This window comes from Arvicanthis niloticus, chromosome 2 (genome assembly GCF_011762505.2).
Source record: "Arvicanthis niloticus isolate mArvNil1 chromosome 2, mArvNil1.pat.X, whole genome shotgun sequence".
NCBI classification, from domain to species: Eukaryota; Metazoa; Chordata; class Mammalia; order Rodentia; family Muridae; genus Arvicanthis; species Arvicanthis niloticus.
In genome coordinates, this window is record NC_047659.1 from 65211630 (window position 1) to 65237844 (window position 26215).

General features: G+C 47.6%; 2 protein-coding genes across 9 annotated transcripts in view; one reads left to right on the plus strand and one right to left on the minus strand.

The window, feature by feature from the left end:
• On the minus strand, positions 1-7349 carry Znf408 (zinc finger protein 408). Of its 3 annotated transcripts, none has more exons than XM_076929260.1 (5): positions 7245-7349; positions 6640-6723; positions 4939-5034; positions 4522-4769; positions 1-3360 (listed from the first exon to the last, which is right to left on the minus strand). In XM_076929260.1, the coding sequence occupies exons 2-5, from the start codon at positions 6690-6692 to the stop codon at positions 1862-1864; spliced, it is 1896 nt and encodes a 631-aa protein (XP_076785375.1). In that variant the 5' UTR covers positions 6693-6723; positions 7245-7349; the 3' UTR covers positions 1-1861. The 3 variants fall into 3 exon arrangements, with proteins under 3 accessions (XP_076785375.1, XP_034349850.1, XP_034349849.1); XM_034493959.2 differs by lacking the exon at positions 7245-7349 and adding an exon at positions 7005-7140; XM_034493958.2 differs by lacking the exon at positions 7245-7349 and adding an exon at positions 7005-7134 and having other exon boundaries at positions 4939-5000; positions 6449-6723.
• Positions 7301-26215, plus strand: part of Arhgap1 (Rho GTPase activating protein 1) — a 22582-nt gene continuing 3667 nt past the window's right edge. The window contains exons 1-7 of one of the 6 annotated variants that reach the window (XM_034493964.2): positions 7301-7441; positions 8901-8961; positions 11546-11703; positions 11919-12014; positions 20044-20131; positions 25809-25940; positions 26097-26183. In XM_034493964.2, coding sequence (XP_034349855.1) covers positions 11571-11703; positions 11919-12014; positions 20044-20131; positions 25809-25940; positions 26097-26183 — 536 coding nt within the window. In that variant the 5' untranslated portion in view covers positions 7301-7441; positions 8901-8961; positions 11546-11570. Of the gene's footprint in view, positions 7561-8885; positions 8962-11545; positions 11704-11918; positions 12015-20043; positions 20132-25808; positions 25941-26096; positions 26184-26215 lie in introns of all 6 variants that reach the window. The other 5 variants (XM_076929264.1, XM_034493963.2, XM_034493962.2 and 2 more) reach the window with 5 other exon arrangements.

The following is a 26215-nucleotide window of genomic DNA, read 5'->3' on the forward strand; positions in this document are numbered from 1 at the left end:
TTATAAGGACAACATTTAATTGGGGCTGGCTTACAGGTTCAGTCCATTAACAAGGCAGGAACATGGCAGCATCTAGGCAGCCATGGTGCAGGAGGAGCTGAGAGTTCTACATCTTCATGTGAAGGCTGCTGGCAGAATACTGGCTTCCAGGCATCTAGGATGAGGGTCTTAAAGCCCACACTCACAATGACACACCTACTCCAACAGTGCCACTCCCTGGGCTGAGCACAGACAAACCATAACCCCTCCCCACTCACCAGTGACTTCACAGGTTTCAAGGTGAGTCAGTGTCAGTCAGCACTGCCCACTCCTGGGACACCCCTCCTTTAGTTCTAGTGACACTTCTCAAGTCCTCTCTTCCATCTGATGTTGGCCTCACTCCCACTGAACCTCTCTCACTAATGTTAAGTAGAGCCACCATGGCCCTCAGGGTCTCTGATGCTAAGTGACCCAGCTCTTCTTACCAACTGCGTTTCTCAAGGCCAATCTCAGCCCAACTCTGAAATGCCACGGGCTGCCACTCATGAGAACTCAAATTGCTCTTCAGCCATCTTTGAACTGTCACTTGTGCCTCCCAGAGAATAGATCTAGCCAAAACTCTTCCTTCAGGTACATAACCTCTCCCTGTCCTCACCTCCCTGGTTCACCTCAGTCCCTTTGCTCCTTGCTCTCAGGTGGGAGAGCCAGTTCTTTTTATACCATAAATATCCCCAGGATTAAATTTATTAATAAACAAAACAACAGTGCGACACAGCTAGTTTAACTCAGAAAACTGCCATCCTAGAGAAGGTCCTTTTGTAGTTTGAGATGCAAGTGGCCACACACTGGCTTTTGTCTTCTTTCCTCTGCCTAGCACCTAGCTCTTCCGTCAGCTCTCATGCCCACTGTTACCCAGTGTGCTTTCCACTTCAGTGAGGCGTCTCCCGACCACCCCTTTAGACTTACATCTCCATTCCTGCTTCTGACCTCTTGAACATCATTCACCCACCAACAACAGGTAAATCAAGATCGTGCAGTGCCAGTGCGGGGAGGCTACCTACAGCATGAGGTGCAACAGGCAGACTTTAAACTCAGTCCACAGGTAGCTTTGTGGCTATGGTAGAATATTTAAAGTGCTTTACACTTAGCTATTTGCTTAAAAGCCTGGATCAAAGTATGCTCCTGTTGTCACTCCTGGGAAGGCCATGGTAGCACCCAGATCACATCACACTATCATGTAACAACTTACATGCCCCCTCTGAACTCACATCCAATGTTTTTTTTTTTTTTTTTTTTTTTTCCTAAGGGTAGGCAGGTAGGTCTTAAACTTGTGCTTGTAAGGCAGGGATCCCAGGTGTTAGCTAACACACCCAGCCTACCCAGTCATTTGTGACTCTCTGAGCTCTGTGAGTCACAAGCTTTGTAAAGGCCATTACCTCTTCTCTCCCCCCAAGTCCCCTCACACAGTCCATGCTGGCCTTAAGAGTTGAGGCAACCCTTCTGCCTCTACTTGAGTGTTGGGATTCCAGGGATGTGTCACCACGAGCCTGTGTTTGTCCCCAACAGCTCTCATTGTCTAGGCTCATGGACTGCACAGGCAAATCGTGTTAACCTCGCAGCTTCTGTGGCCAAGCTAGCGAGTGCATAAACCCCACAGCATCTCCTCTAGCTTTCACGACCTTCAGATGTGAAAGCAGCCGCCTGAGGTAAAACCTAAACTACAGAGAGCATTTATGTGTGGATCGACAGCTGAGTCTATCCAGCCCTAGTCAGCTGGGCTCCTGCACCTCTCAGGAGACCCAAAGGGGAATGACACACACACACTCTGCTACAAGTCTTCATGAACAGCTCTTGTAGGGGTAAAGGAGGGGTGACAATGGTGTCAGGTGCCTGCTTCTACCTCTACTACCTCTGCCCAGCCACTAAAACCCATGTCCTTGTGGATTAGCACCAGGCTGGAGCTAGGGGCTGGCTCCTCAGGTACTATAAAGCACTTTTCTTGGCTTTCAGAGATGGTGACCTCCATGATACCCCCACCCATGGCTGCTTCCTGTTGGTTACAAGTGTTCAGCAGTTCTGGCTCACTCTGTAGGAGGACCATAGTGGGCTCAGAGGCAGCAGGGGGTAGTGAAGGGCTGGTTGAAACCACACGCTGGTGACTGAGCTGGTGTCGCTTGAGGCTTTGAGGGAGAGCATAGCCCATGCCACAGATGGGGCATCTGTACGGCTTGTCTGTCATGTGGGACTTAAGGTGGCGGCGCAACTTGGTGGCTAGTGTATAAGCTCGACCACACTGAGGGCAGCGAAAGGGCCTCTCCCCTGAGTGTAGGCGCTCATGAGCACGGAGTGTATGTGGGTCTCGAAGGGCCTTCCCACACACGGGACATAGGTAGGCCTCGCCAGTGTGGGAGAGGAGGTGACGCCGCAGTTCAGGCAGCTGGGGGAAAGTATTGGCACAATGTGGGCACTGGTAGGGGCGCTCCCCTGTGTGTAACCGCAAGTGTCCCTGGAGGTTGCCCCGATGGCGGAATGCTCGACCACAGTGTGGGCACAGGTAGGGTTTCTCTCCAGTGTGGAGCCTCATGTGGTTCCTCAGGGAACCCTGGGTGGCCAGGAGACGTCCACACACTGGGCACGGGCATGGTGAAGGGGCACCTGACATCTGGTGGGTCTTTCGGTGTAACCGCAGGGAAGGTCGGCGGGCAAAGGTTTTGCCACATTGCTCACACACAAAGGGCCGGGCACCTGAATGGACTACCTGATGCTCTCTGAGGTCCCTGCGGGTACCATAAGCCTTGTCACACTGAGAGCAAGGGAAGGGCCGCACACCACGATGGCCCAGCATGTGGGCTTTGAAGCTTTCCTCAGAGCTGTAGCTTTTGCCACACTCCGTACACAGGAAGGGCTTGTGGTCTGTGTGCACAAACGCATGCTTCTTAAGGTGGCATAGCTGCATGAATGCCTTGCCACACTCCCCACACCGGTATTGTCGGCCCTGCTTTGAGGAGCTTCCTACTGGGTCGGGAGGGCTGCAGAGTAGTGCAGGTAAGTCAGGGAGCTGAGTTCTGGGCTCTGAGATCTTTGCTGTAGACAGGCATTGACTCCTGGCAACATCTAACTTCTTGGCTGGGCAGATTTGCACCTGAGCACCCTTGGGAAGTAATGAACCGGCTTCACTGCTCTCTAGGCTCTCCTGGGCAGCGGAATTGCTCTGAGACTCAGGTGGTGACCATGGTAGGCACTGTTTATCCATGCTGTCATCTTGAAGCAACAGACCAAAGGGTTGGCGATCCTTGAAAGGCTGATCTTCGGTTTGGGCCACAGATTCAGAGACTAGAATATTGTTTCCTTGGATACTATGGGGCGACTCATGACTAGGCTCTATGAGGAAAGAGATGGGGTACCAGGGTTAGCCAAGCTTGGTAGCAGATGGTATCACTGGTGAATCACACGTGCTGTTCTTCAGTAGGAAAACAAACACATGCACCTTTCCTGTCCAATCTTAAATTTACCTCTGGGGAAGCACATCAAAGTGGTGCCCTGGTTAACCTCTAGAATAAAGCCACTCTAGAGAATGGCATTCTTGTTCTTCACAGGAGGCACACATGGGATTAGACCCTCATATTTCCCAGCCTGAGTTCATCTGTAAAATGAAAAAGCCTGCTCCGATTCCAGAGATAAGACACAGAGCAGAATGGTACTGTCTGAAAGACAAAGGGACCAAGAATGGGGAAAATGAGTGGGCAAGGTGAGGCTGGGGGGGACTGCTCTTCCAGGAACTAAGGTTTAATTCCTATCACCCACATGGTGGCTAAAAACTACCTGTAACTTTGGTTCCAACAGGATCCAGTGCCCTCTTCTGGACTTCTCAGGCTTTGCACAATGGGGTACACAAATACTACAAGCAAAACACCCATGTACATGAAATAAAAATGTCCCAGAACTGGGAGGCAGAGGTCTGAGTTGAGGCCAGCCTGGTCTACAGAGTGAGTTCTAGGACAGCCAAGGCTATGCAGAGAAACTCCATCTTAAAAAAACAACAAACAAACAAAAATGGCCTAATGAAATCCTTTCTTACTTTATTTTTACTTTTTTGGAATGCTGGGATTAAGGCATGCACACACCATCACTGCCCAGCTAAACTGCCTTTCTTATCACACGCTGTTCTGTAACAATCTGGGAGCGAGCATCTATATTTTATATTATGGATTTTGTGGGTAGGTGACAATGTCAGGTGTCTTAAGTAAGACAGAGCCTGGTTGTCATCAACTCAATGGTCTTGCCATCGAGCTCCAGGGAACCTTCTGTTTCTGCCTTTGGCTCCTTTTGCCTAAGAGCTGGGTTCACAGACATGTATGTTTCAGCACCCAGCACCAGCGTCAGCTTTTATGTGAGTGAGTGCTGAGGAGCCAAAGTCTGGTCCTCAGGCTTGTGCAGCAAGTACTTTACTAATGGAGCCCAGTTCCCAGGCCCTTGTCAGTTTGTTATGAGACAAGATCTTGTGTAGACCAGAACTCAAACTAATGTTTACTGGGTACATACCTGTGCAAGACTCTGCTGAATCCTCTCGTGGGGAGGCCACTTCCTCCTGGGTAGCAGACTCCTCTTCTGCTACAGATCCTTCTTCTAGCTTGGGGTGCAAGACACTTAGACTCTTTTGGAAAGACTGTGGGTGCAGCAGCAACTCAAAGCCTGGCAACACAGTCTGGTACACCTGCAGGTGAAGCTTCTCATTGATCCAAACCAAGGACACATTTCCATCCCTCTGCAGCCTACCTGGCTGCACCAAACTGCAAAACAGAGCAAGAGTTCGCTCAACAGATCCTCTTCACACAGCCTCCTCTGACTGCCCCGCTGTACCTTCACAATACACATTGGAAAAGACCCCTGGGAAGGCAATTAGAATTGGCTTCAGGCTCCATCCCAGGTAGAATGTGTATGCACACTTATGTCACTTACCTGGTCCAAATGGAACTTTGCTTCCAGGTACTTATGGCTCTGCTCGGGGCTAATGAGAGGTCCTGGAATAAAACAATGAAATCCTTTTTCCTGTGCCTGTGAGAATCAAGGGGCAAATAGCAAAACAAAATCAAATCAGATCTGGGCAAAACCTTTCTGGGGCAAAGCTAAGCTGAAACTTTTGGGTTTTGTTTGTTTTTGAGGCAAGGCTATTCTGGAACTCACCCTATAGACCAGGCTGGTCTCGAACAGAGAGATCTTCCTGTCTCTGCCTCCCTAGTGCTAAGATTAAAGGCGTGCGCCTGCCTCCTTTTTTCCCCCTAAGATGAAGCTCTTAGGCTAGCAGCAGCCTCTGGTGTCGGCTCTACGTTATGGTGCTGTTTTAAATCTTCAGTCAGTGAAGACCAGAGAATCCACTTAAAGGTGTGGAAAACTGTTATACCCTAAACAGCACAGCCTTCCAGCAGACACTAAACAGAAAACGCAGCAAGAGCACCAATACTTTTAAACAATCCTTACTATTGCTTAAAAAGCACGGGTGTACTTTGCTTGCATCGTTTTCTCTGGTCTTCCAAAGGATCTTGGGAGCAGCCACGACTTTCTTTTACAGGTGAGTAATATTAGGTGTGCAACTTAGCTAACTAGTTGACAAGGCTTGAATCTGATCCTTGTAACCTTAGCTTCTGACCTTTGTCACTGCCAACACTGTAGGAATTCAGTTTCTCACAACTTCTTGTATCTGCTTTAGTTACTGCTGCTTATGTAGAGCAAGACAGTGCTCGATGAAGGGACAATTATTTCCCAGAGTCTGAAAACATCCTGCTTCTAACGAACTGGAAGAGCTGTGCGGAAATGTCTGAACCTCCCCCAAACTTTCAGACAGATATCCTGAAAGAAAATTTTGAAATAGGCCCAAACTAATACAACAACAGGGCCCTGTGATTCCTTTTTCTAACCTAAATAGTTAAAAATGCCTGTCAGCAGGTTTGGGTCCAGTTAATTAGTTACAGAATATATAGAGTTATAAGACCAAGGACGAAGGCCTGTTGAGCCTCCCAAGGACTTGGCCAGACACATAGATAAAACGTACACAAGGACATCCTTAGAAGAACAGAGAGATGTCCAAATGAGTAATGGGCCATCTGGTGTTCCTCCAGACCCTTTCCCCCTCCCCTTGAGGTCTTCTCAAGGTCCAAGAAACTGCAATTAACTAGATACTATGCTAACTTAGACTGGTACAGTCTGCTGATGTAAAACAACCAATCATGTGCACCCACGTAAAAATCTCCCAATTCCCCCACCCCTTGGCTATATAAGTCCTAATTCTTAGAGCTTCGAGGTCAGTCCCTCTATCCTCTATGTGAGATATGGACTGGCCCAGAGCTCTGATATTACACTGCCTCATGTGTTTACATCAAGTTGGTCTCTTGTGAGTTTTTTTGGGTGGGCGCCGTCCTGAGACTTGAGTGAGAACCCCCCTTTGAGTCCTTTCAATCCTACTCCTCAATACCTCCTTGTGTGGTGTCTTCACTCCCTCGCCCTTCTCCAAGACGGCCTCCTCTTCCAGAGGTCCCCAAAGCAGACCGGGTTGTAAGGGTGCTCCAACACACCAGACCCCCAAGTGCTGTTTCCTGGATCCCGAGGGGCCTAAGGCCAAGCCCTGGGGAAGGCTCCTTAGAGCAAGGATGGCAGGGCTCGTACCCGGCGGGTAGTCTTTGAGGCCTTGAGCAAAGCCTTTTCCGGAAGCACTCCATCCCGAATCCAGGCCCAGGCGTGGCTCCGGGGCTGCAGGGAGACGGGAACACAGTAAAGGAGCGGCCCATGAGGGCGTGGGATTGGGGAAAGATGCAATAGGAAGTGCAGGGTCAACTATGCCCCAGGAGTCGGAGGGGTTATTAAGGTTCTACCGTGGCCCCTTGAAAGGTTGGAAGAGTAGGTGCCTCTTAGGGCACCGGAACAGGATCCCGGGCTCAGGAGAAAAAGGAATGTGGGGGAAGGCGATGACTAGAAAACGCTGTGGCTATCTAGTCCAGGGCTGAGGGTCGCAGACATAGCAGGTCACTCACGATGTGACAGTGTCTTCCCCAAGAACACCTCTTCCACCTTCTTCATCCTGGAACAGAGATCCTTCCGCCACTCCCCTCTACCGGAAGTGTGCGTTTTTGTCCCCGCTCCTCCCGGAAACAGTTCTTGACTTCCAAATTTACGCTCAAGAAAGAATCCGGATGATTAGGCAACATTGAAGCACAAAACTGGGAGTTTGGAAGTAATTGTTAGACAAAACTCTGTCCGAGGGCGATACGAACCTAGGATTTCAGAGGCCCGTTAGTTTCCTGCATCTGGAAAAGCGGAACCCAACCCACTCCCCTTGGGGTAGCGACTGAGTCGGAGAGTTCGGCTGTCCAGCCTCACATGCAATCACTTTGGCAGGTGATTGCCGGAAGTGGGCGGAGTACCAAGAAAGCCATGTTTGGACCGGGCAGCAAGCCGGAAATAGGTGAAGGTATGGCGGAAGTGGTTGGGGAGCTGGGGGCCCCCGAGGGGGCGGTTCCCATTCCCACCTCGGAGCCGGATGTTTGCCGAGCTTTGACAGGCGTGGCAAAGGGAGCATTGCCGAACGCGGTGAGCTGCAGAGCGCGGGGTCTCACAGGGCGTGGTGGTGGGGCGGTGGGGTGTTGGTGGAGGAGAGCTGCTTTGCTCATCTGAAGGAATTGGGTCGCAAAGGGGGAAAATCCGAGGCAGTGGCGCGGGGGTGGAATTGGGCCCGAGGGCCTTGGTCCCTTAGCTGCCGGGATTTTGTCCCACTTCGGCGCCTGCAACGAGAAGACAGCCACTTTCTCTGACTTCTTCCTGCCCTCCGCAAGGCATAGGCCAAGCCAGAGCAAACCCGTGGGAGGGAGAAGTCTTCCTGATCGGATCTGGCATAGCACTGAGAGCTAGAAATTAGGGGGAAGTGATCCACCTTGTCACTTGATAGGCCATGCTTTCATCTCACTTTCTTGTGAAACGAAATGCGCTCAATTCGTTGTTCGTTTTGTGACTCTTTGCAAACATGATTATAGTTTAGAGTTGCAGTCTGTTGGATTTGTGTTTTTCCGGAGTCACAAAACAGTCTGATTCCAGCACCAGCAAATACTGTGACTTCAAATTGCTATCTCTTTTTTGCCCTGAGATTAGAAGTCTGGCTGCCCTTTTGTGGCGCCTCTTTGAGCCCTGTGAACTTTGTGACTGACAGTCACTTGAGATTATTTTTTAGGGGGTTGACTTTAACCAAGAGACCATCTCAAACTGGTATTTGTGGATTAAAATCCTGCCTCTGGGTTCTATGACCTTTAGCAGTTTGCTCATCAAGCCTTTGCTCAAACTGTAAAATGGTTTTGATAGCATATGCTGAACTAGTAGTGCAGTTGTGAGGTGAATTTGTGCCCAGATCATGGTACTATGTAGGCCCTTCACAGATGTCCGTTTCCTTCTCAACTTAGGAAATTCATTCATTCATTCGTTCATTCAACTAATAACAGAGTGACTACTATGTGCTGAGCATTGTTCTGAATAAATTGCTTTGGTGTGTGTGTGCGCGCGCCTGTGTGGTGGTGGTGTGCTGGAGAAGGAACCAAGGGCCTTGTGTATGCAGGCCAAGTGCTCTACTACTGAGCTATGGACTTAGCCCTTAAAATAGGTTCTTAAGCAATAACAGAGGGTTTGTGAAATCTTTAAAATTGCATGCAAGGTTTCATGGATCTGTTCATTTTTCTTAGTGAAAAAGTCCACAAACATCAGAATTTCAGAGAGAGTCACTATTTTACAAAAGTCAAAGCCTTTGCCTGCAGTGATTTTTAAATACTTTCTAAAGATAAATGGTTTACCTGCTGAAAATTGAAAATTAATCTGAGAGAGTGGTGTTTTGCAGGTGGCTGATATATTTCATTTCTACCATTTTATGTTAGAATTTCCCTTCACAGGCTTCATCTACCCATTGACCAGCAGATAAACATCCAGGCTCAGCGAAGGCAACAGAAGCAGGTGAGAGAGGCCAGGAAGCTGGCACTACTGTGACTTTGCTGGTGAAGGAGGGTATGTGGGAGTTGGAGGAGGTCAGGTCTAGCAGAGCTGACAGGAAAGAAGTTTCCTGGTTCAGAGGTGGGGGTCAAGTTCAGTTCTTCTCCATAGCCACCCTTTCTCCCTCGCACATAGATCAGCTTCTGAACAGGATAAAAGGAGCTGCTTCTGAACACTGAGGAGTTATATTTCTGGGAGGAGCCTTTGCTTCTATAGATAAGGAAAGTTTAGGCCCAGACAGGAAAGGCACTTTTCTGGGATCTTTTCAGTCTTTGGCTTAGTCAGGACTCTAACCCAAGTTTTCCATATTCTTGACTTGCTTTTTTTTGTCATACCAGGTACTTACTGTGTATGCAAAGATCCTCTTGGGTGGGTGTGAGAGAAGATCCAGGACTCCTTGAACCTGGGCACTGATAGAAATGGAGGGAAGGCTTAAGCAGGAGGAGGTTGCTGGAATCTGTCCTATAATGAGCCAGTGGTTCTCAGCCTTCTTAATGCTGTGACTCTTTAATACAGTTCCTCATGTTGTGATGACCCCCCCAACTATAAAATTGCTTTTGTTAATACTTCATAACTGTAATTTTGCCACTGTAATGAATTGTAATGTAAACATCAGTGTATTTCACTGGTCTTAGGCGACCCCTGTGAAAAGGGTCATTTGACCTCAAAAGGGGTTGTGACCCACAGGTTGAAAACCTCTGAGTTAGAGGCTCCTGTTTGCAGCCTCTCTATAACTTCTTGGTTGAATGGGGAGGAGTAGGTGGGTTGGGGTAAATTCCTCATGACTGGACTAGAGAGATGGCTCAGTGGATAAGGGCACTGACTGCTCTTCCGGAGGTCCTGAGTTCAATTTCCAGCAACCACATAGTGGCTTGCAACCATCTGTAACAGGATTTGATGTCCTCTTCTGGTGTGTTTTTGAAGAAAGTGACAGTGTACTCATATTTAAAAAAAAAAAGAAAAATTCCTCATGGCTAAAGATTGTGTGGTTGGAGGACAGACGGTTGAAAGGGGAATGAAGATCGGGGCTTTCACCAGGCGGTGGTGGCGCTCGCACGCCTTTAATTCCAGCACTTGGGAGGCAGAGGCAGGCGGATTTCTGAGTTCGAGGCCAGCCTGGTCTACAGAGTGAGTTCCAGGACAGCCAGGACTACACAGAGAAACCCTGTCTCGAAAAAACAAAACAACAACAACAACAACAAAAAAAAAAAAAAAAAAAAAAAAAGAAGATCTGGGCTTTGGGAGAAGGCCAGTATTACTCACCAAGAAGAATGCATTCTGAAATGTGGCAGGGTTGTTCTTTGTGTCCTTAGGGAGGAACCTATATTTTGGTGGTCAGCAGAGGTAGTGGATAAGGGTGAGGGACAAGGAAAAAGAAAGCACAAGCAAAAAAGGGGGCTTTGGTCTTTTGCTTTGAAAGCTTAAAACAGTTTTACTGACTCAGTATGTTGTCATGGTAACAAGGCAGTTGTTGCTTAGGCCCTGGGAGCTGGTTCACCATTTAGAGCCCTAAGCTATAATGTGTGCCAGAGTGGAGGTTGTCTTGATCCTCCTAGCCCACAGTGCGGATCTCCCAGGCAGCTCTTCTCTTCTTCCTACCCCCAGGCCCTTTCTGCTCTTCTTATCTGCCCTGCTGATTCTCTGACCATATATGTCACTTTTTTCTGGCTTCAGGAATGCAGCCTCTTCTTTGGGGTTGGGCAAATGGGTTGGACTGAAACTGCCTTCCTCACCCATGTGGTGAGCTCAAGGGAGGTGTATTTTATGGGGCTGAGAGCAGAAAGTGCCACCTCCTTTGGTTACGACCTAGAACCTGGTTTCCGTGCTGACTCTTTTCCCTTCCTGACAGACCTTCTGTCCTTCAAAGCCTTCCCTCTGTACTCTAGATGTTAGGAGCAGCCTCCTTCCCCTCTGCTCTCTAATCCTTAAGGTACTCTGCTGATGTTGCCACAGTGAAACTGAAGTCCCTATAGGTTTAGAGAGGGCCTGAGAGCCTTAGGGACCTGCAAGGGATCTGCTGGGTTGGCAGGTAGATTCCATCCCCTGCTACTGGCCTTGTCCCAGGCAAACCCTTCAGAGCATCTCAGCCATGGCCTTTTTTTTCTAGAACTGTATCATCTCTGGCCCAGAGAGAGGAATGTAATAAATAGCCAGGGCAGTGGCCATTTCAGACATGGTATTTAGAGGCCCTGAGATTCTTTAGCTCTTGTAACATCTTGGGGCACGAGGCTTCTGCACTCTAGAACCTCTGAGGAGATGCCCGGGCAGCTGTTACTGTCTTGCTTGGTCAGTCAGGTGATAGGCAATATGGGACCTGGCATGGCCCTTACTGCCCAGCTGAGGACCTGAACGGAGGTGCTGAGCTGTGCCATCCACTGCCCAGCTGCCTTTCCTGGCAACATGCTCTGTGGAACTCTTGGCAGGGTGAGAACTGTTGAGGAATATGGACAAGGGTGCCAGAAGAGGACAGAAGGGGACAGAGGGGTCACTGTAAGAATTACAGAAGTGAAGAGGAAAGGTCACTGACTTCCCTCCTCTCCCCACTCAGGCTTTTCTTCTGGTTCCCCTTAGCCATGGATCCTCTCTCAGAACTGCAAGATGACCTGACCCTGGATGATACCAGCCAAGCTCTGAACCAGCTGAAGCTGGCCTCTATTGATGAGAAGAACTGGCCTTCTGATGAAATGCCAGACTTTCCCAAGTCAGGTGGGCAGCACGATGTCTCAGGCAGCTGTGACACCACAGAGGGGAGACCCCTTCCTGCTGTAGGGGACTCCAGCGGGGAAGGTTGGGGCAAGGAGTCCAGTCCTAGAGTATGGCCAGGGACACAAGCCTCACTGGGGACAGGTCAAAGAGGGTAAGTCACTGGGAGAGTGCTGGCCTAGACACCTGTGTGACTCTGCCTTTGGAATGTTCCTCAGATGACTCCAAAAGCAGCTCTCCAGAACCCGTCACACACCTGAAGTGGGATGACCCTTACTACGACATTGCCCGGCATCAGATTGTAGAAGTAGCAGGTAAGTGTGCCCTGAGTTGTACCTCTTTCCTCATACTCTGTGACCCTGGCTAAGAGAAGCCTCTCATGCCACCAAGAAAGAACACAGTTTGTAGCCTCTGGTTTGCTCTTGAGCATGTACCTTCCCTTGTGAGCATGGGTTGGTTTTGATTGGTTTGCACCTGCCGCTGCTTCCTTGACCTATGGTCCCATTGTCTCCCACTGCAGCAGTGATGGAGGCATTGGCCTAATAGCTTTGCAGTTAGAAAGCTGAGTCTGATCTCCGGCTCTGTTCTCTGAACTCCTTCCTTCCTCACACTGTTGTCAAGAGGGTCCTATACAGTGCTTACATGTCAGCACATCCTGGGAACCAGAACCTAGTTGGCCCTGAATCAGTGGCCTTGATCTTTCTTCATACTCTCTCTTCCCTTCCCTTTCCTTGATGCCAGCTTTCCCCTCATCAGTCACTGGAGATGAGGATAATGTCAGCTCTTCTGCGGTTTTGCAGTGGCTCCCTGGAACATCCGGTTCTAGTGGATGTGCTGTCCTGCTAGAATGGGTGCTCCCTCCTATTCATAAGGCAAGCCTCAGAAGAGACATGGAGCAGGGCAGATCGTGAGCCTCAGAGAGCTGTCTCTAGCTGTCAGGGCTGGAAGAGGCCATAATGTCTAAGGCATTTCCATGGTGCCTGTGTTTCTGATGCTTACCTTGGCCTGGGTTGGAGGTGTTGAATAGTCTCTCTCACCCCTGCAGAAGCAAGGCAGAGTTCCTTTCTGGCCTAGGTGTCTGATGTTTACCCCAGTAGACAGCCTGGCCAACTTGTGGTCAGTCCCAAGACCTCTGTGGGTGTGCCCCTGTCTGGCAGCAGGCCATCACCGTGCAGCTTTTTGTTTGTTTGTTCCTCCAGACTGTGGCGAGGCTGAGGGGGCCCAGCCAGGTAGGTGCCAGTTCTGGCTGTATGTGCTTGGCCTCTCCTGGCAGTAGCCTCTGGATCTACAAATCAGAAAGTGCTCTTGGTGGAGGCCGGTGGGACCAGCTTAATTAGAGCCCCATTCTAGGGAGCTGGGAGCTCGTGGTGGCTTTGGAAGCCGGAAATAGCAGAGTTTATGGGAGACATGATAAGGTGGAGGCTGTGTGGTGACACACCTAGAATCCAGAGGAAAAGCAGCCTCAGGAGGCTCCTGGGACAACAAGACCTGGCCAGCACGAGCTGTGGCATCCCTGGTGGTGGCATCCCGTGTGCCTGCCTTGCTGCGGGAGGCTTGTTTGAAGAACCGGTGGTGATGTCTCTGGCACCAGAATTCAGAGAAAGAGTCCATGTGGACAAGAGAGTAGGAGCTTGTCATGGACCTCAGTCAACTGTGACTTGGTCTGGGTAGGGTCATTCCAGTGCTGTTCTGGTAACCGTAGACTCTCCAGAAAGGAGGCAAAGAGACCATTATTGTAACATTTTCGCTTTCTACAACAGCTGGTTTCAAGTTTCTGACATAATGGCAACTGGCTTGCAAAATTCCTAACAATTAAAAAATTGAACAGATGTATGAACTGTCATCACATACCACGAGCTTTCTCAGCCCTAGCCCCCACCTTAGATGTCCTTGGCTTGTAGTGCAGTTTGCAGTCAGCAGTACCCAGTAAGCCTGCTAGAGTTGCTGTCCTGATTAATGCCCTTGCTGCCCCCGATTGGTATCTGGGGGATGCAGAGGTCTGGTTCTCAGGCTTTCGGTACTGTACCCCTGCTGATTTGGCCCTCTCGCCAGAGCCCTAGAAACCACAGTTGACAGCCCCACTTCTCTCTGAAGGTTCCAGGGCAGGAACAGTTCCAATCCCATCTGACAGCAGGTAAGAGAGTTCCCATGTGCTTCATGTAGCAGCCACCCTGCTTGCTTGCAGACTTGGTAATGCATCTCCTACTTCAGGGGAGTCCGAGGACAAGGCCTAGACCTTAGTGCTGCTGACCCTCATCCCGTGTTTGCCTTCCAGCTCCTGACCGTTTTCCTTCGACCCCTTGCAACCCTGGCTTTTTTCAGTGTGCATTATTAGATTAGCTTCACAATCCGTATTAAAGACTTACTTTAATACTGTAAGGAAGAGCCCTCCTCCAGCCCTGGACGCTTTCATTCTAACACACTGGGATATGACTGTGGTAGAGCTGTCACCGAGTATATGCAGGACTTTGGTTTCAGTCTCAGTACTGGGAAACAAAACAAAAAAGTCAAGTGAAGCAGGTTTTAATACTAGTCATAGTCTCTTCTTGGACCCCTCTAGGGCCACCAGGGTGTGATTTTTTTTTTCTGTAGAGAAGGTGCACGTCTTTGTAATACATTTTGTAGTACAGATTTTCCTTTCCTTCCTTCCTTTTTTTTCTTTTTTTCTTTTTTTCTTTTCTTTTCTTTTTTTTTCTTTTCTTTTTTTTTTTTTTTTTGATAAGCTGGTGAGTTTACTATGGTTACTTACAAAAGCTTGGATGGATAGTTTCTACTCCCCACCTCTGTGGCACTGAGAGGCGGAACAGCATGCTCCTGGCCCGCTGCCTTAACTTCTCATTGACACTTTACATTCCAGAACTCTCAGACCGTCTACCTTGGCTCAGTTCTAACTCTTCCAGCCAGAGAGAGCTGCCTTATTCCTGGGATAGGAGCTGCAAAGAATGGCTTCAAGGTCCCCAGGCCTTCACTTCAGCCTTGCACCTGCATTCTAGCCATGCCTTTGCACAGATGTAGATACGAAGGTGATGCACTCCAGCAGGCTCCTGGCAGGATTCCCAGGAAGTCTGAACTTCTTGTGGCTGGGATACCAGTCTAAGTCTGTGCCTCTGCCCCTGCTCTGCTGTTTCCTGTCCCTGACAGAGCTAATGGGAAGTAAATGAGGGCAGGAACTTAGCTCCAAGCCACCAGCAGCTGGCCCAGAGTCCAGAGAGCTGCCAGCATCCAGGCCTTCAGTGCAGACCTGCCTCCGTCCAGGTGTGGTGTGCACATACCTGTAATACATACCAAATCCTGACACTGAGGCCAAGGCAGAGAAGCTCCAGATTGAGGCCAGCCAGAACTACATTATCAGCAGCCTTTTCCCTGCCCCCTCTCTTTTGGTTTTTGGAGACAGGGTTTCTCTGTGTAGCCCTGGCTGTCCTGGAACTCACTCTGTAGAACAGGCTGGCCTCAAACTCACAGAGATCTGACTGCTTCTGTTTCCCAAGTGCTGGGATTAAAGACGTGTGTAATTGTGCCTGGCCTAACAGCCTGTCTCAAAAACAAGCAAACAAGAAAAAAAACCTGTTGGTGATACAAGTGCATGTTAAGGATTCTGTTTAGAGAAATTTCTTCTCCAACTTGCAGAAACCCACTGCCTAACACACTTAACCATCAAATACAAGTTGAGAAATGAAACTGCATACCATTGTGACCCACATCTTTGTGAAGGCTATCAACACTTATGAATTGAGATGGGATCTTACTGTGTTACCCAGGGTGGTCTTGAACTGGTTGGTACCACTGACTGTCCTACCTCAGCCTTCTGAGTAGCTGGGATGATAGGTGCATGTCACTACACATCGCTCATATGCCAGCACTTACTGAGTGCCTGACAGGAGCAAGCCTAAGTCAACCCCGCTTCAGGCTGCTCATGAGCCATTGGGAAATGGAGCATGAGCACAGAAGAGTAGAAATTGGTGGCAGAGATGATGGCCATTAATGCTTCGAGCCATGGGAAGAGCCAACTCACCTGTTTGGGGGAAGGTGGAGGCAGATGTGTGTGTGTTGAGTCTCCCAGGTCCATAGTGGCCAGTTTGAAACAGAACTGTCTGGAGAAAGGTCTGGCTGATATAAGCAACAACCTGGCATGCTGGGCTTCCAGAGCTTCTGTGATAGAAGGTGTGCTTGGTGCAGTCTGAGAGGTGAGGCTGACACTCAGTCCTATGAGCCATTTGAAGGAATTTGGTTTTTTTGAGATAGGATGTCATGAAGCCCACCCTGGCTTTGAACTTACTATGTAGCTGGTCCTTGCTTTGAGTTCCTGATTCTCCTGCTTCTACCTCCCAGTGCTAGGAATACAGTCTAGTCTAGATTGGATTTGTTTTCTCTGCCAATTAAAGAATTAAAAAGTGTGATAGAAAAATCTCGAGCACAACAGGTAGGAGTGGAGAAATCTCACACACTACAGGCCATAGCAGGCAGAATTGCAGTTGGAGAAGCTTGTTTGTTGGAGGTAGGAAACACATATGCAGAAGATACACTGAGAAAAAGACCCTTCGAAGCAGAGGGGGTTTTGGAAAGCTGAAAATGCAGTCTTCTGGGGCTGAGATTTTTTTTTTTTCTTTTAATCTCTGAAGAGTTTTCTTCCCCTAATTTGGGATTGGTCAGTTTGAAGCAGATAGGACGGTTGATTGGCCCACAGCTGTTACATAACATGTCCTGATCAGACCTTGAACTTGCTGAGCCAGTCCATCAACAGGCTTCCCTCTGATGGAAGACAAAAGCCTACCAGTCCTTCAGTTTTAAGCTGCCAGGCTTTTATCTCAAGGAGGGTGAGGAAGAAGCAGGCTGTCCTAGAAGTTTGACATCTTTATTACCTACTCACGACCCCTGTCTCTGCCTAACGAGTCTAACTCCAGGTCTCTCGTTAGGATTGCACGTGTGTGCTTCCCTGTCTGGCTTCCATTTTAAGGAATGTTTACAGGATCAGGTCCACAGATTCTATTTGAGGTGAGGATGAGGGTTAATACTCAGACAAGTGTTCCACGAGTGTGGAAAAAGCAACATTGAGAGCAATACGTGTAGTCCTCCAGGGTTGGATGTTAGGGCAGATCAAGAAGCAAGACAGAGCCGGACAGTGGTGGCACATGCCTTTGATCCCAGCACTTGGGAGGCAGAGGCAGGCGGATTTCTGAGTTCAAGGCCAGCCTGGTCTACAGCGAGAATTCCAGGACAGCCAGGGCTATACAGAGAAACCCTGTCTCTAAAAACAAAAAACAAAAAACAAAACAAAACAAAACAAAACAAACAAACAAAAAAAAAAAAAAAAAAAAAGGAGAAGAGGAAGAATAGGAGGAGAAGCAGCAGCAGCAGCAAGAAAGCTTTCTGGGTTCAGTGGGTTGGACCTAAGATGCTGACACAAGAAGTTGTTTGGAGGCCCCTGACCAGACCCTTTTGGAGCTAGCAAAGCTGGACAGTGCTTCAGGTAGAGCCATGAGGTTGAGGGCTTATTCAGAAGAATTCAAGGTTGTGAAGCTGCTAGGATCAGGGCATTCACCCATTAGGGCCCAGCCTACCATAGCCACACTGGAGAAGGCACTAGTAAGCCCTGCTTCAGCCTGGGGAAGAGTAAGACCAGCCCCTAGGCTCCTGGAATGGTCGGGCTCACAAAGGGAGAACAGTCCGTACTGCTGAGGTGGAGAGGAAGGGTAAACTCCCTGCATTTTAGGGATTGCATCTTCAGTTTCTATTCTTCTGTGTTCCTTCTCCTTTGCCTCTGATGCTGTGGGGGTGAAGCAGGTACAACTTGCTATCTCTGGAAAGGTAAAACAGGTTAGGACTTGGGTGCACAAAAACCTGGCTTTATCATCATTGAGCTTTCTTTAGTACCCTTGTCCTAAACTGACCCTGGAAGAGCATTTCCTTTTGGGGGCAAGAACATGTGTTTCAAGAGCTTTCTGGCTTGTGACAGTCAGGGACCAGACCATCACATTGAGAATTTGGGACAAATACCTCTGAGAAAACACCTAGGTGACATTTTGTTCCAGCTTCACAAATAGCCCTGAACTCCATGTTCTTCAAAATACCTTTAATGGAAAAGCTAAGACTTTTAGGAGTGTCTAGAGTTCGTTCAGAGCCACGTGTGCTCAGCCACCCTAGTAAAAAAACCAGAAAGTATCTGGGCAGAATTGTTACTACTATGTTGGCTGACCTACTGTGTAACAGCCAGACCACTTTACTCTACATCCTTGGACTGGCTGAGAAGCAGCTTCTAGAAGTTTTCCAGGTCCTCGTTGCTTGGTGCTTAGGGGTAAAGCAATTGTAGGATGTCTGGTTGGCAAGATAGTTTAGGCCTTGATGAATATATTTTTGGTGGATGTGAGGGGCTGTTTTTGGAGACAAGATCTTGCTATTGTAACCCAGGTTGGTCTTGACTTTGCCACCTTCCTGCCTCAGCCTTCCATGATGGAATTGTAGGTGTGTACCACTAGAACGCTTAAAGAAAATCTTAGCAAAATTATTTTTATTTTTTGCATGTGCATGCACATGTACAGGCAAGCCATGACACACACCTGGAAGTCAAAGTCAACTCTGAGGAATCATTTCTCTTCCCCCACCATGTGGGTCTTGGGGGTTAAATTTTGGTCGTCAGGCTTGGTAGCAGGTGCCTTATGAGCCGTCATGCCGCCCTGTTGGAACATTTTTAGTATGCATCCCCACATCAATCTGTGTACCCATTTAGCAGTGTTTCCCTCCCTCCACTCTTCCCAGCACCTGGAAGCCTACTCATTTGCTTCCCAACTATGAACCAGAGCAGGGATTCTCAACCTCCCTAATGCTGAGACCCTTTAATGTTATGGTGACCCCCCCAACCATAAAATAATTTGTGCTACTATTTCATAACTGTAATTTTGCTACTGTTAAGAATCGGATGACTACTGGGCAGTGGTGGTGCATGTCTTTGATCCCAGCATTTGGGAAGCAGAGGCAGAGGCAGGCATATTTCTGAGTTCGAGGCCAGCCTGGTCTACAGAGTGAGTTCAAGAAACCCTGTCTCGAAAAACCAAGAAAAAAAAAAAAAAAAAAAAAAGAATCGGATGACTGATTTTGACCCTTGTGAAAGGGTTGTTTGATCCTCCAAAGGGGTACCAACCCACAGGTTGAGAACCATTGTCTTAGACTCACACAAAATCATGCAATACAGGCTGCCCTCAGTTAGCATATTTCCAAGGTTCACATAATTTGTGCCATATTTCAGTCTTCTTTTTATGATCAAACTTTTGTTGCCATGAATATTCTTTTTTTCCCCCTGAGCCAAGAGTATCTTGTACCTCAGGCTAGACTTAGATTACCCAAGTGTAGTTAAGGTTGACTTTGAACTTCTGATCTTCCTGCTTCTACCCCTGCATGCTGGGATTAGAGATATAACTATCACATTAGTTCATTTGGCAGTAAGGATCAAACCTAGGGATTCCTGCATGCTAAGCTAAACAGGCCTCTACCAGCTGAGTTACAGCCTCATGGTTACCTATTGATGAGTGTATATGGCCTTCATGGGCATTACTCTTGCAACATGATTTTATTTATTTTTATTTAGTTAGTTATTAAGACAAGGTCTCACTATATAGCCTCGCTATCTTGGAACTTGCTATGTAGACAAGGCTGGCCTCAAACTTACAGTTTTTTTCTGTCTCTGTCTCCTGAGGCTGGGATTAAAGATCCCTACCATACCACTCTATTCAGCTTCAGTGTCATTTGTTTTGTTTTGTTTTGTTTTTTGTTTTGTTTGTTTGTTTTTGAGACTGGATCTTAAGTATCCTAGGCTGGCCTTGAACCTACTAAGTATCTTGAACTCTTGATCCTCTTGACTCTACCTTTAAAGTGTGGGATTACAAGTATCTGTCACCATGACTGGGTTAAATAGCAAGGTTAACATGTGTAAGTCTGTGATCTGTGTTCCTGATGACTGTGAAGAACAAGGAAGCTACTTTTACCATAGTATCAGTGACGGCTGACTCACAGTGGAGAAAGAGTTGGGGAAAGTCTGAAGGGTCAGCTGGGAAGACCTGAGAGACTGGGAAGTGTATGTGCTCAGGTTTCATGATAGAAAATTCTCAAATAATCAATATAAATATTAATGAGAAAGAAAAGCAAGTTTAACGTTTTTTGGGGGGGGGAGGGGAGGTGTCCCAATTCAGTGCCCCTGAAAGCAGCTGTACCCAGCATCCTCTTGAAGACTGGACATGAGTTACTCAAGGCCCTGCACTCACTGGCACAGGCCCCAGCCTGGTACTTTGTAAGCCCCGCCCACCACTCTGGTTCACCTGTCACCCATTGCACTCCCTCTTTCTGTACACTCAGGTGATGATAAGTATGGACGGAAGATCATTGTATTCAGTGCTTGCCGGATGCCGCCCAGCCACCAGCTGGACCACAGCAAGCTCTTGGGGTGAGTACCTGTGGGGCCTGTGGGAAGTGGAGTGGGACCTCTTTTCTTTAGATCCTGAGTAGCCTGGAGCCATTTTCCTTGTTCTCCTCTTCACCTGGGCACTAGGTCTCATTCCTTCATGTTACCTCTTATCCCATAAGGGAGAAGAGCACTAGACAAGGAGTCAGAGTCCTAGAGACTGTAACCTTACCAAGTGTCTTAGAGCCTTATTTTCTTATCATTCAAAGAAGATAATGAAGCATGTGGCCTCTTTCCTGATAGGAGTGAGATAATGGCACCAGAAAATAATCTTGAAAAGTAAATACTATCCAAATATGTATGTATCCAAATATGTAATACTATCCAAATAACTGGTATTTCTGATGTAATCAGGATTCTTAATCATTTCTGTTTATAATCATAATTAACATCTTACTTTGTGCCAAATTTATTGTCAATGGTTTTTGTACCTGTGGGCTTCTGCTTACCAGATGTGTATGTTAGAATCTCATCTAGGACAAGTCCAAAGGCTGCTTGTCTTAGTCACTGTCAAAAATCTCTGTCAAAAGACACTATGACCAAGGCAGCTCTTATAAAAGAAAGCATTTAATTAGGGGTTTGCTCCCAGTTTCAGAGGGTTAGACTGTTGTCTTCATGGTAGGGAACATGACCACATACAGGCAGTCATGATGCCATGCTGGAGAAGTAGCTGAGAGCTGCATCCTGATCTTGATTTGTAGGAAACAGGCAAACAGACACACACACAGACACACACACACACACACACACACACACACACACACACACACACAGACACACACACACACACACACACACACACACACAGCTTGGCATGGCTTTTGAAACCTCAAAACCCAACTCTAAATACACACTTTGGGGCTGGAGAGATGACTCAGTGGTTAAGAGAACTGACTGCTCTTCCACAGGACCCTGGTTCAATCCCCAGCAACCATGTGGCTGCTAACAAGAGTCTGTAATAGGGGATCTGATGTGTTCTGTTGGCTTCCACAAGTCCTGCATGCATACGGTAGGGACACAGACACTCCAGCGGGCAAAACACCCATACACATAAACTAAAAATAATAGCTTAAAAAAAAGACACACTTCCTCCAACAAGGCCACACCTTCTGATCTTTCTAATCTTTCTCAAACACTTCTACTTACTGGTAACTAAGGATTCAGATATATGAACCTATGGGGGCCATTCTCCTTCAAGCTGCCACAGTGTTTAAATGCAGACGGGTGGCAGGCCCTCATCTGGCCTTTCATTACTGAGCCAGCACTGGGTTCATAGTAGAGACCCATCAAGGCATGTGGGGTCATCCAAAGCAGCAGAGCAGAAACTGCCCTCAGTGTGCTCAGTGACCATTGTGTACTTTCTCCTGGCCAGTTTAAAGTGCTCTCTAAAATGTACAGTAGGTACACCGCCTGCAGTAGCTCCTCAGAGCCTGAATGCTGTACGTGCAGACTGTAGTGATCTCAGGCACAGGCTTGAGGACCACATAAGCCGAAAGTCTCAGCTGGCCTCTGGTGAGACAGAAGCTCATTCCTTGTGCTATGTCTATAAGGCCTCAGGCGCCCTCTGTCGCTGTCTCCTCCAACCCCCTTGTGACTTCTTTCCTTGGCTCCGTAGGTGGAGCAGGCAGATCTAGCTTTTGTGCTACACCTGGTACACCATGTAGCACATACATGTGGTCAAGTATGAGGTCCAATGAGGGGAAATCATAGGCAATTGGAAAGCACCTAATTTTTAGGGGCAGTTGCTGAGGAAGCTGTGCCTATCTGGGGGGTTTTCCTTCAGTCTCAAGAAGCCCCGGGGAATTTGTTGCTGCCTGTCCTCCTTCCTTTCACAGACACAGACATAACATCATACACACACGGATGCACACACACACACCACAAAGACATATACTGTACACACACACACACCTACAGAGAGACACATACTACAATACTACACAGACACACACCATACACACACACACACACACACAATACAGACATATACCATACACATACAGTACACAGACACACACAGAAATAGAGTACACAGACACACATAGAGACACACATATCCCATAGACATACACACATCACAGACACATACACACACCATACACACAGACACATATCACACAGACTCAAACACACACACACCACAAAGACACACATGCATATACCAGACATACACAGGCATACAGACACATACTAGACACACAGACACACACACACACCACAAAGACACACATGCATATACCAGACATACACAGGCATACAGACACATACTAGACACACAGACACACACACACACCACAAAGACACACATGCATATACCAGACATACACAGGCATACAGACACATACTAGACACACAGACACACACACACACCACACAGACACATATCACACAGACTCAAACACACACACACACCACAAAGACACACATGCATATACCAGACATACACAGACATACAGACACATACTAGACACACAGACACACACACACCACACAGACACAGATCTCACACACACCACATACCACATACACATACCACACACACACACCCCATCCCATTTCCTACCTCCCCACCATCACACACATCACACACAGACATACATACCACACACACCACACATACACATCACATACATACCACATATGCACCACATACACACACATACATACACACACACATACACACATACACCATCCCATTCCCTACCTCTTCACCACTATCACACACACTGACACACACCACACACATCACACACATACCATACACCGCACATAGACACACATACCACACACTACACACATATACCACATACATCAAATACATACCATACACCACACACAGACACAGACACGCACAGAGACACAAACATACACACCATCTCACTGACTACTGCCCACACACCCTGCCTGGTCACCATCCCTGTTGAGGTCAGACTGTGCTCCCGCTGGCTCTGTCTGCCTTGTTTTCAGTCCCATTACATCAGACTTGGCTTTCCCTACTTCCCACCCAGATCTAGGTTGAAATGAAAAAAATTTTGAAACTTGGAATCAAAAGACCAGTTAAACTTCAGCTCTGTATTTCAACTAGCTATGTGCTTGGAGACAACTCTCTCTGAGTTCTCTACACATGATGTCTTCCTCCTAGAGATGTTGTGGGTAATAATGAAATCTATCATATATATTTTTAGAGTATTACAATTTTGGGAAGTTAAAAATATATAAGTAGTTATTCAGGAAAAACAACTATAAATTTATGAAGTCTCACAGACCTGTCATCCAGAAAGAAAACCACTGTATTCACTTTTATGTCTTATATAATGTTTTCATCTTCTGTGTCTTCAACATTCCTCAAAGACATCCTTAAGAACATGTTATTTAGCAGGGTGGTGGTGGTGTGTGCTTTTAATCCCAACACTCAGGAGGCAGAGACAGGTGGATCTCTGTGAGTTCAGGGCCAGCGTGGTCTACAAAGTGAGTTCTAGGACAGACAAGGGTACATAAAGAAACCCTGTCTCGAAAAACAAACAAACAAGAACAACAACGAACCCCCCTACAAAACCCTATTATTTAGCTGGGCATAGTGGGTGCACACCTTTAATCCCAGCACTTGGGAAACAGAAGTAAGTGGATGTCTGTGAGTTCCAGGTCAGCCTGGTCTACATAAGAGGTTCCAGGCCAGACTCCCTGTATAGAGAAACCCTGTCTTTCCTCTTACTACCCAAAAAAAACCCACACAAAGCATGTTATTTTTCTTCTTCTGTCTAATATGCACATAGAAAAGCAAACAAACTGTGTACTGCTTTTGTCCTTTTTAAAGGCAGCTCTCATCTTGTTTCTCACGCTGACCATAAACACAGGGCTAAGTGACCTTTCTGCTTCAGCCTCTTGAGTATCACTACACCCAGTTTCTTGTGAATTTGATGACGCATGGCTTCAATTCCAACACTTGGGAAGCTTATGAAGGAGGGTTCCGAGGCGTGTCCCGAGCTACAGAGTGGGACTTTGTTTCAAAAAGAAAAAAAAAACCTAAATATAAAACAAAACAAACTTCATACCTATCAGTGTCTTCCCCACCCCCCACTTCCGGTTTGTTCTTCCAATGTCTGCCTCTAGGATGACCACTGTTCTGACGCCTGACTTTACAGCTTAATCCGGCCTGTGGAAGCTTCCTGTGAGATAGGCTATTTATAGATGGCCCATGATTTCTTGAGCTAATCTCCTGATACTGGACAATTTGCTGGCTGCTCAGTTGTTGATTTTTCCGTAATAAAAGTCTGGAATGAACAGTCTCCTACAAGAATGCTTCTACTCTTTTCTGTTTCCTCAGGAAAGAGTCCTGAACATGCTTTTACATGATCGGAGAGTGCGAGTGCTGCCCAGCTTCTGATAGGCATCACTTTATTGCACTCCAAAGGTCATGACATGTATCCATGGATGAGGGTGTCTACTCTACTGTCATCTTTGCTGTTTTCCTAATTGCAAAATGCCATCTTTTTATGTGACAACCTTCGTAAGCTACAAAGTGCTCAATGTGGAAGTGTGGACAAGGCTCAAGTGTTCTTGGTTTAATAGTGATTGAATCTGTGGTCGCCTAGCATTAGTACTGTGCCCTGCCTACCTGTGCTGGCCCAGCTCTGCACCCTAGGACTAGTCATTAGGCCTCTGTCTCTAGATCAGGTCATTCATCTGGGCACTTAGTCAAGTCACTGGGCACTGTCTCAGACATTTCCCTCCTTTTGGATGTGCTTAGCATTTGGCTTGTCCAACATAGATTGCCTTCCCTCCTAGAGCCCAAGGAGCTGATTGTCCGTCCTCTAAGAGGTCTTACCCTAGGCTCGTCTCCCTCTCCCTATTGTTCATTACTTCCAAACTTTCTAGTGTGCTCAATGTGTGTGTGAGGGGGTGCATGCCCTATTGTGAGCGTAAGGAACCTGAAGAGCATGACTTTGTGGTCCATTAAGAGCCTAGGGACTGGAATGGTTGACCTTCTGTCCATCCTAATGTCCTTTCATGAACACACTATTTTACAAACTATACCACAGATCACATAAAGGCAGAACCGTTCCAAGGCGAGAATGCAGTCTTGGAGCTGGAGACGTCACTACTAGGTCCTGCCACAACTGAACCCTTGGCTAAGCACTTAACCTCTGCCGACTGCCCTCATTAGTATGATGTTGTTAACTTTAGCCTCAGCTGTTATGAGGGAGGAATAAGGTGTTGGAGGTACTTGGCAGACATTAAAAGCTTTTACCAATAACAGTGACTGTTCTTGTTACTGACCTATGGAGAACCTAAGAAAAATGTCAACCACTTTGAACTGCGGATACACAGCCCAGCTTACAGCTCAGGGCTCCTGGCTGCTGCTGCTCAAAAGAAAGGTTTTCTGCATACTTACTTCTCCATTAGGTCCACTCTCTACCTCCTTCCAGGAAAATGGCTGTGGGTTATATAGCCAAATGATAGCAGGGAGGGTCTGTGGAGAAGGAAGCCATGATGCAAACACTGGTTTCTACAGTAACAGGCCACACCTGTTGTGCAGAGGACAGGTCTAAACAGGTCTTTATGTGTTTATGATATTAGTTATTAAACCTGTGGCTCACACATGCTAGGTAATTGCTCTACCATGGAGCCACAACCCCAGTCCTCGGCATTTTTCTTGAAGGTACTTGAAACACACACTGGACCAGTATGTGGAGAGTGACTACACACTCCTCTACCTGCACCATGGCCTGACCAGTGATAACAAGCCCTCCCTCAGCTGGCTACGGGATGCGTACCGAGAGTTTGACCGCAAGTGGGTTGGGACATGGGGGTGGGCTTCTGACTCTAGGGTGGCTAACTCTGGGCTCTGGGTGGTTCTCTTAGGAGCTTATTCCATGTCAATGTAGGCAGGACCCCAACAGTCCTGCCCCTTCCTCCGCCATTCCCAAGTTTCCCATTTGGCCTGCAGGTACAAGAAGAACATCAAGGCTCTGTACATCGTGCACCCAACTATGTTCATCAAAACTCTGCTTATCCTCTTTAAGCCCCTCATCAGGTGAGCAGGCCACAGGAGGGCCATGGAGTCTT

Coding starts and splice junctions, on each gene's coding strand:
- Znf408 (XM_034493958.2), bottom strand. CDS start 7,050: ATGAAGAAGGTGGAAGAGGTGTTCTTGGGGAAGACACTGTCACATC. Junction 5,001..6,448: donor TGAAGACACCACACAAGGAG/GTATTGAGGAGT, acceptor GTTTTATTCCAG/GACCTCTCATTAGCCCCGAG. Junction 3,361..4,521: donor TTCAGCAGAGTCTTGCACAG/GTATGTACCCAG, acceptor CTTTCCTCATAG/AGCCTAGTCATGAGTCGCCC.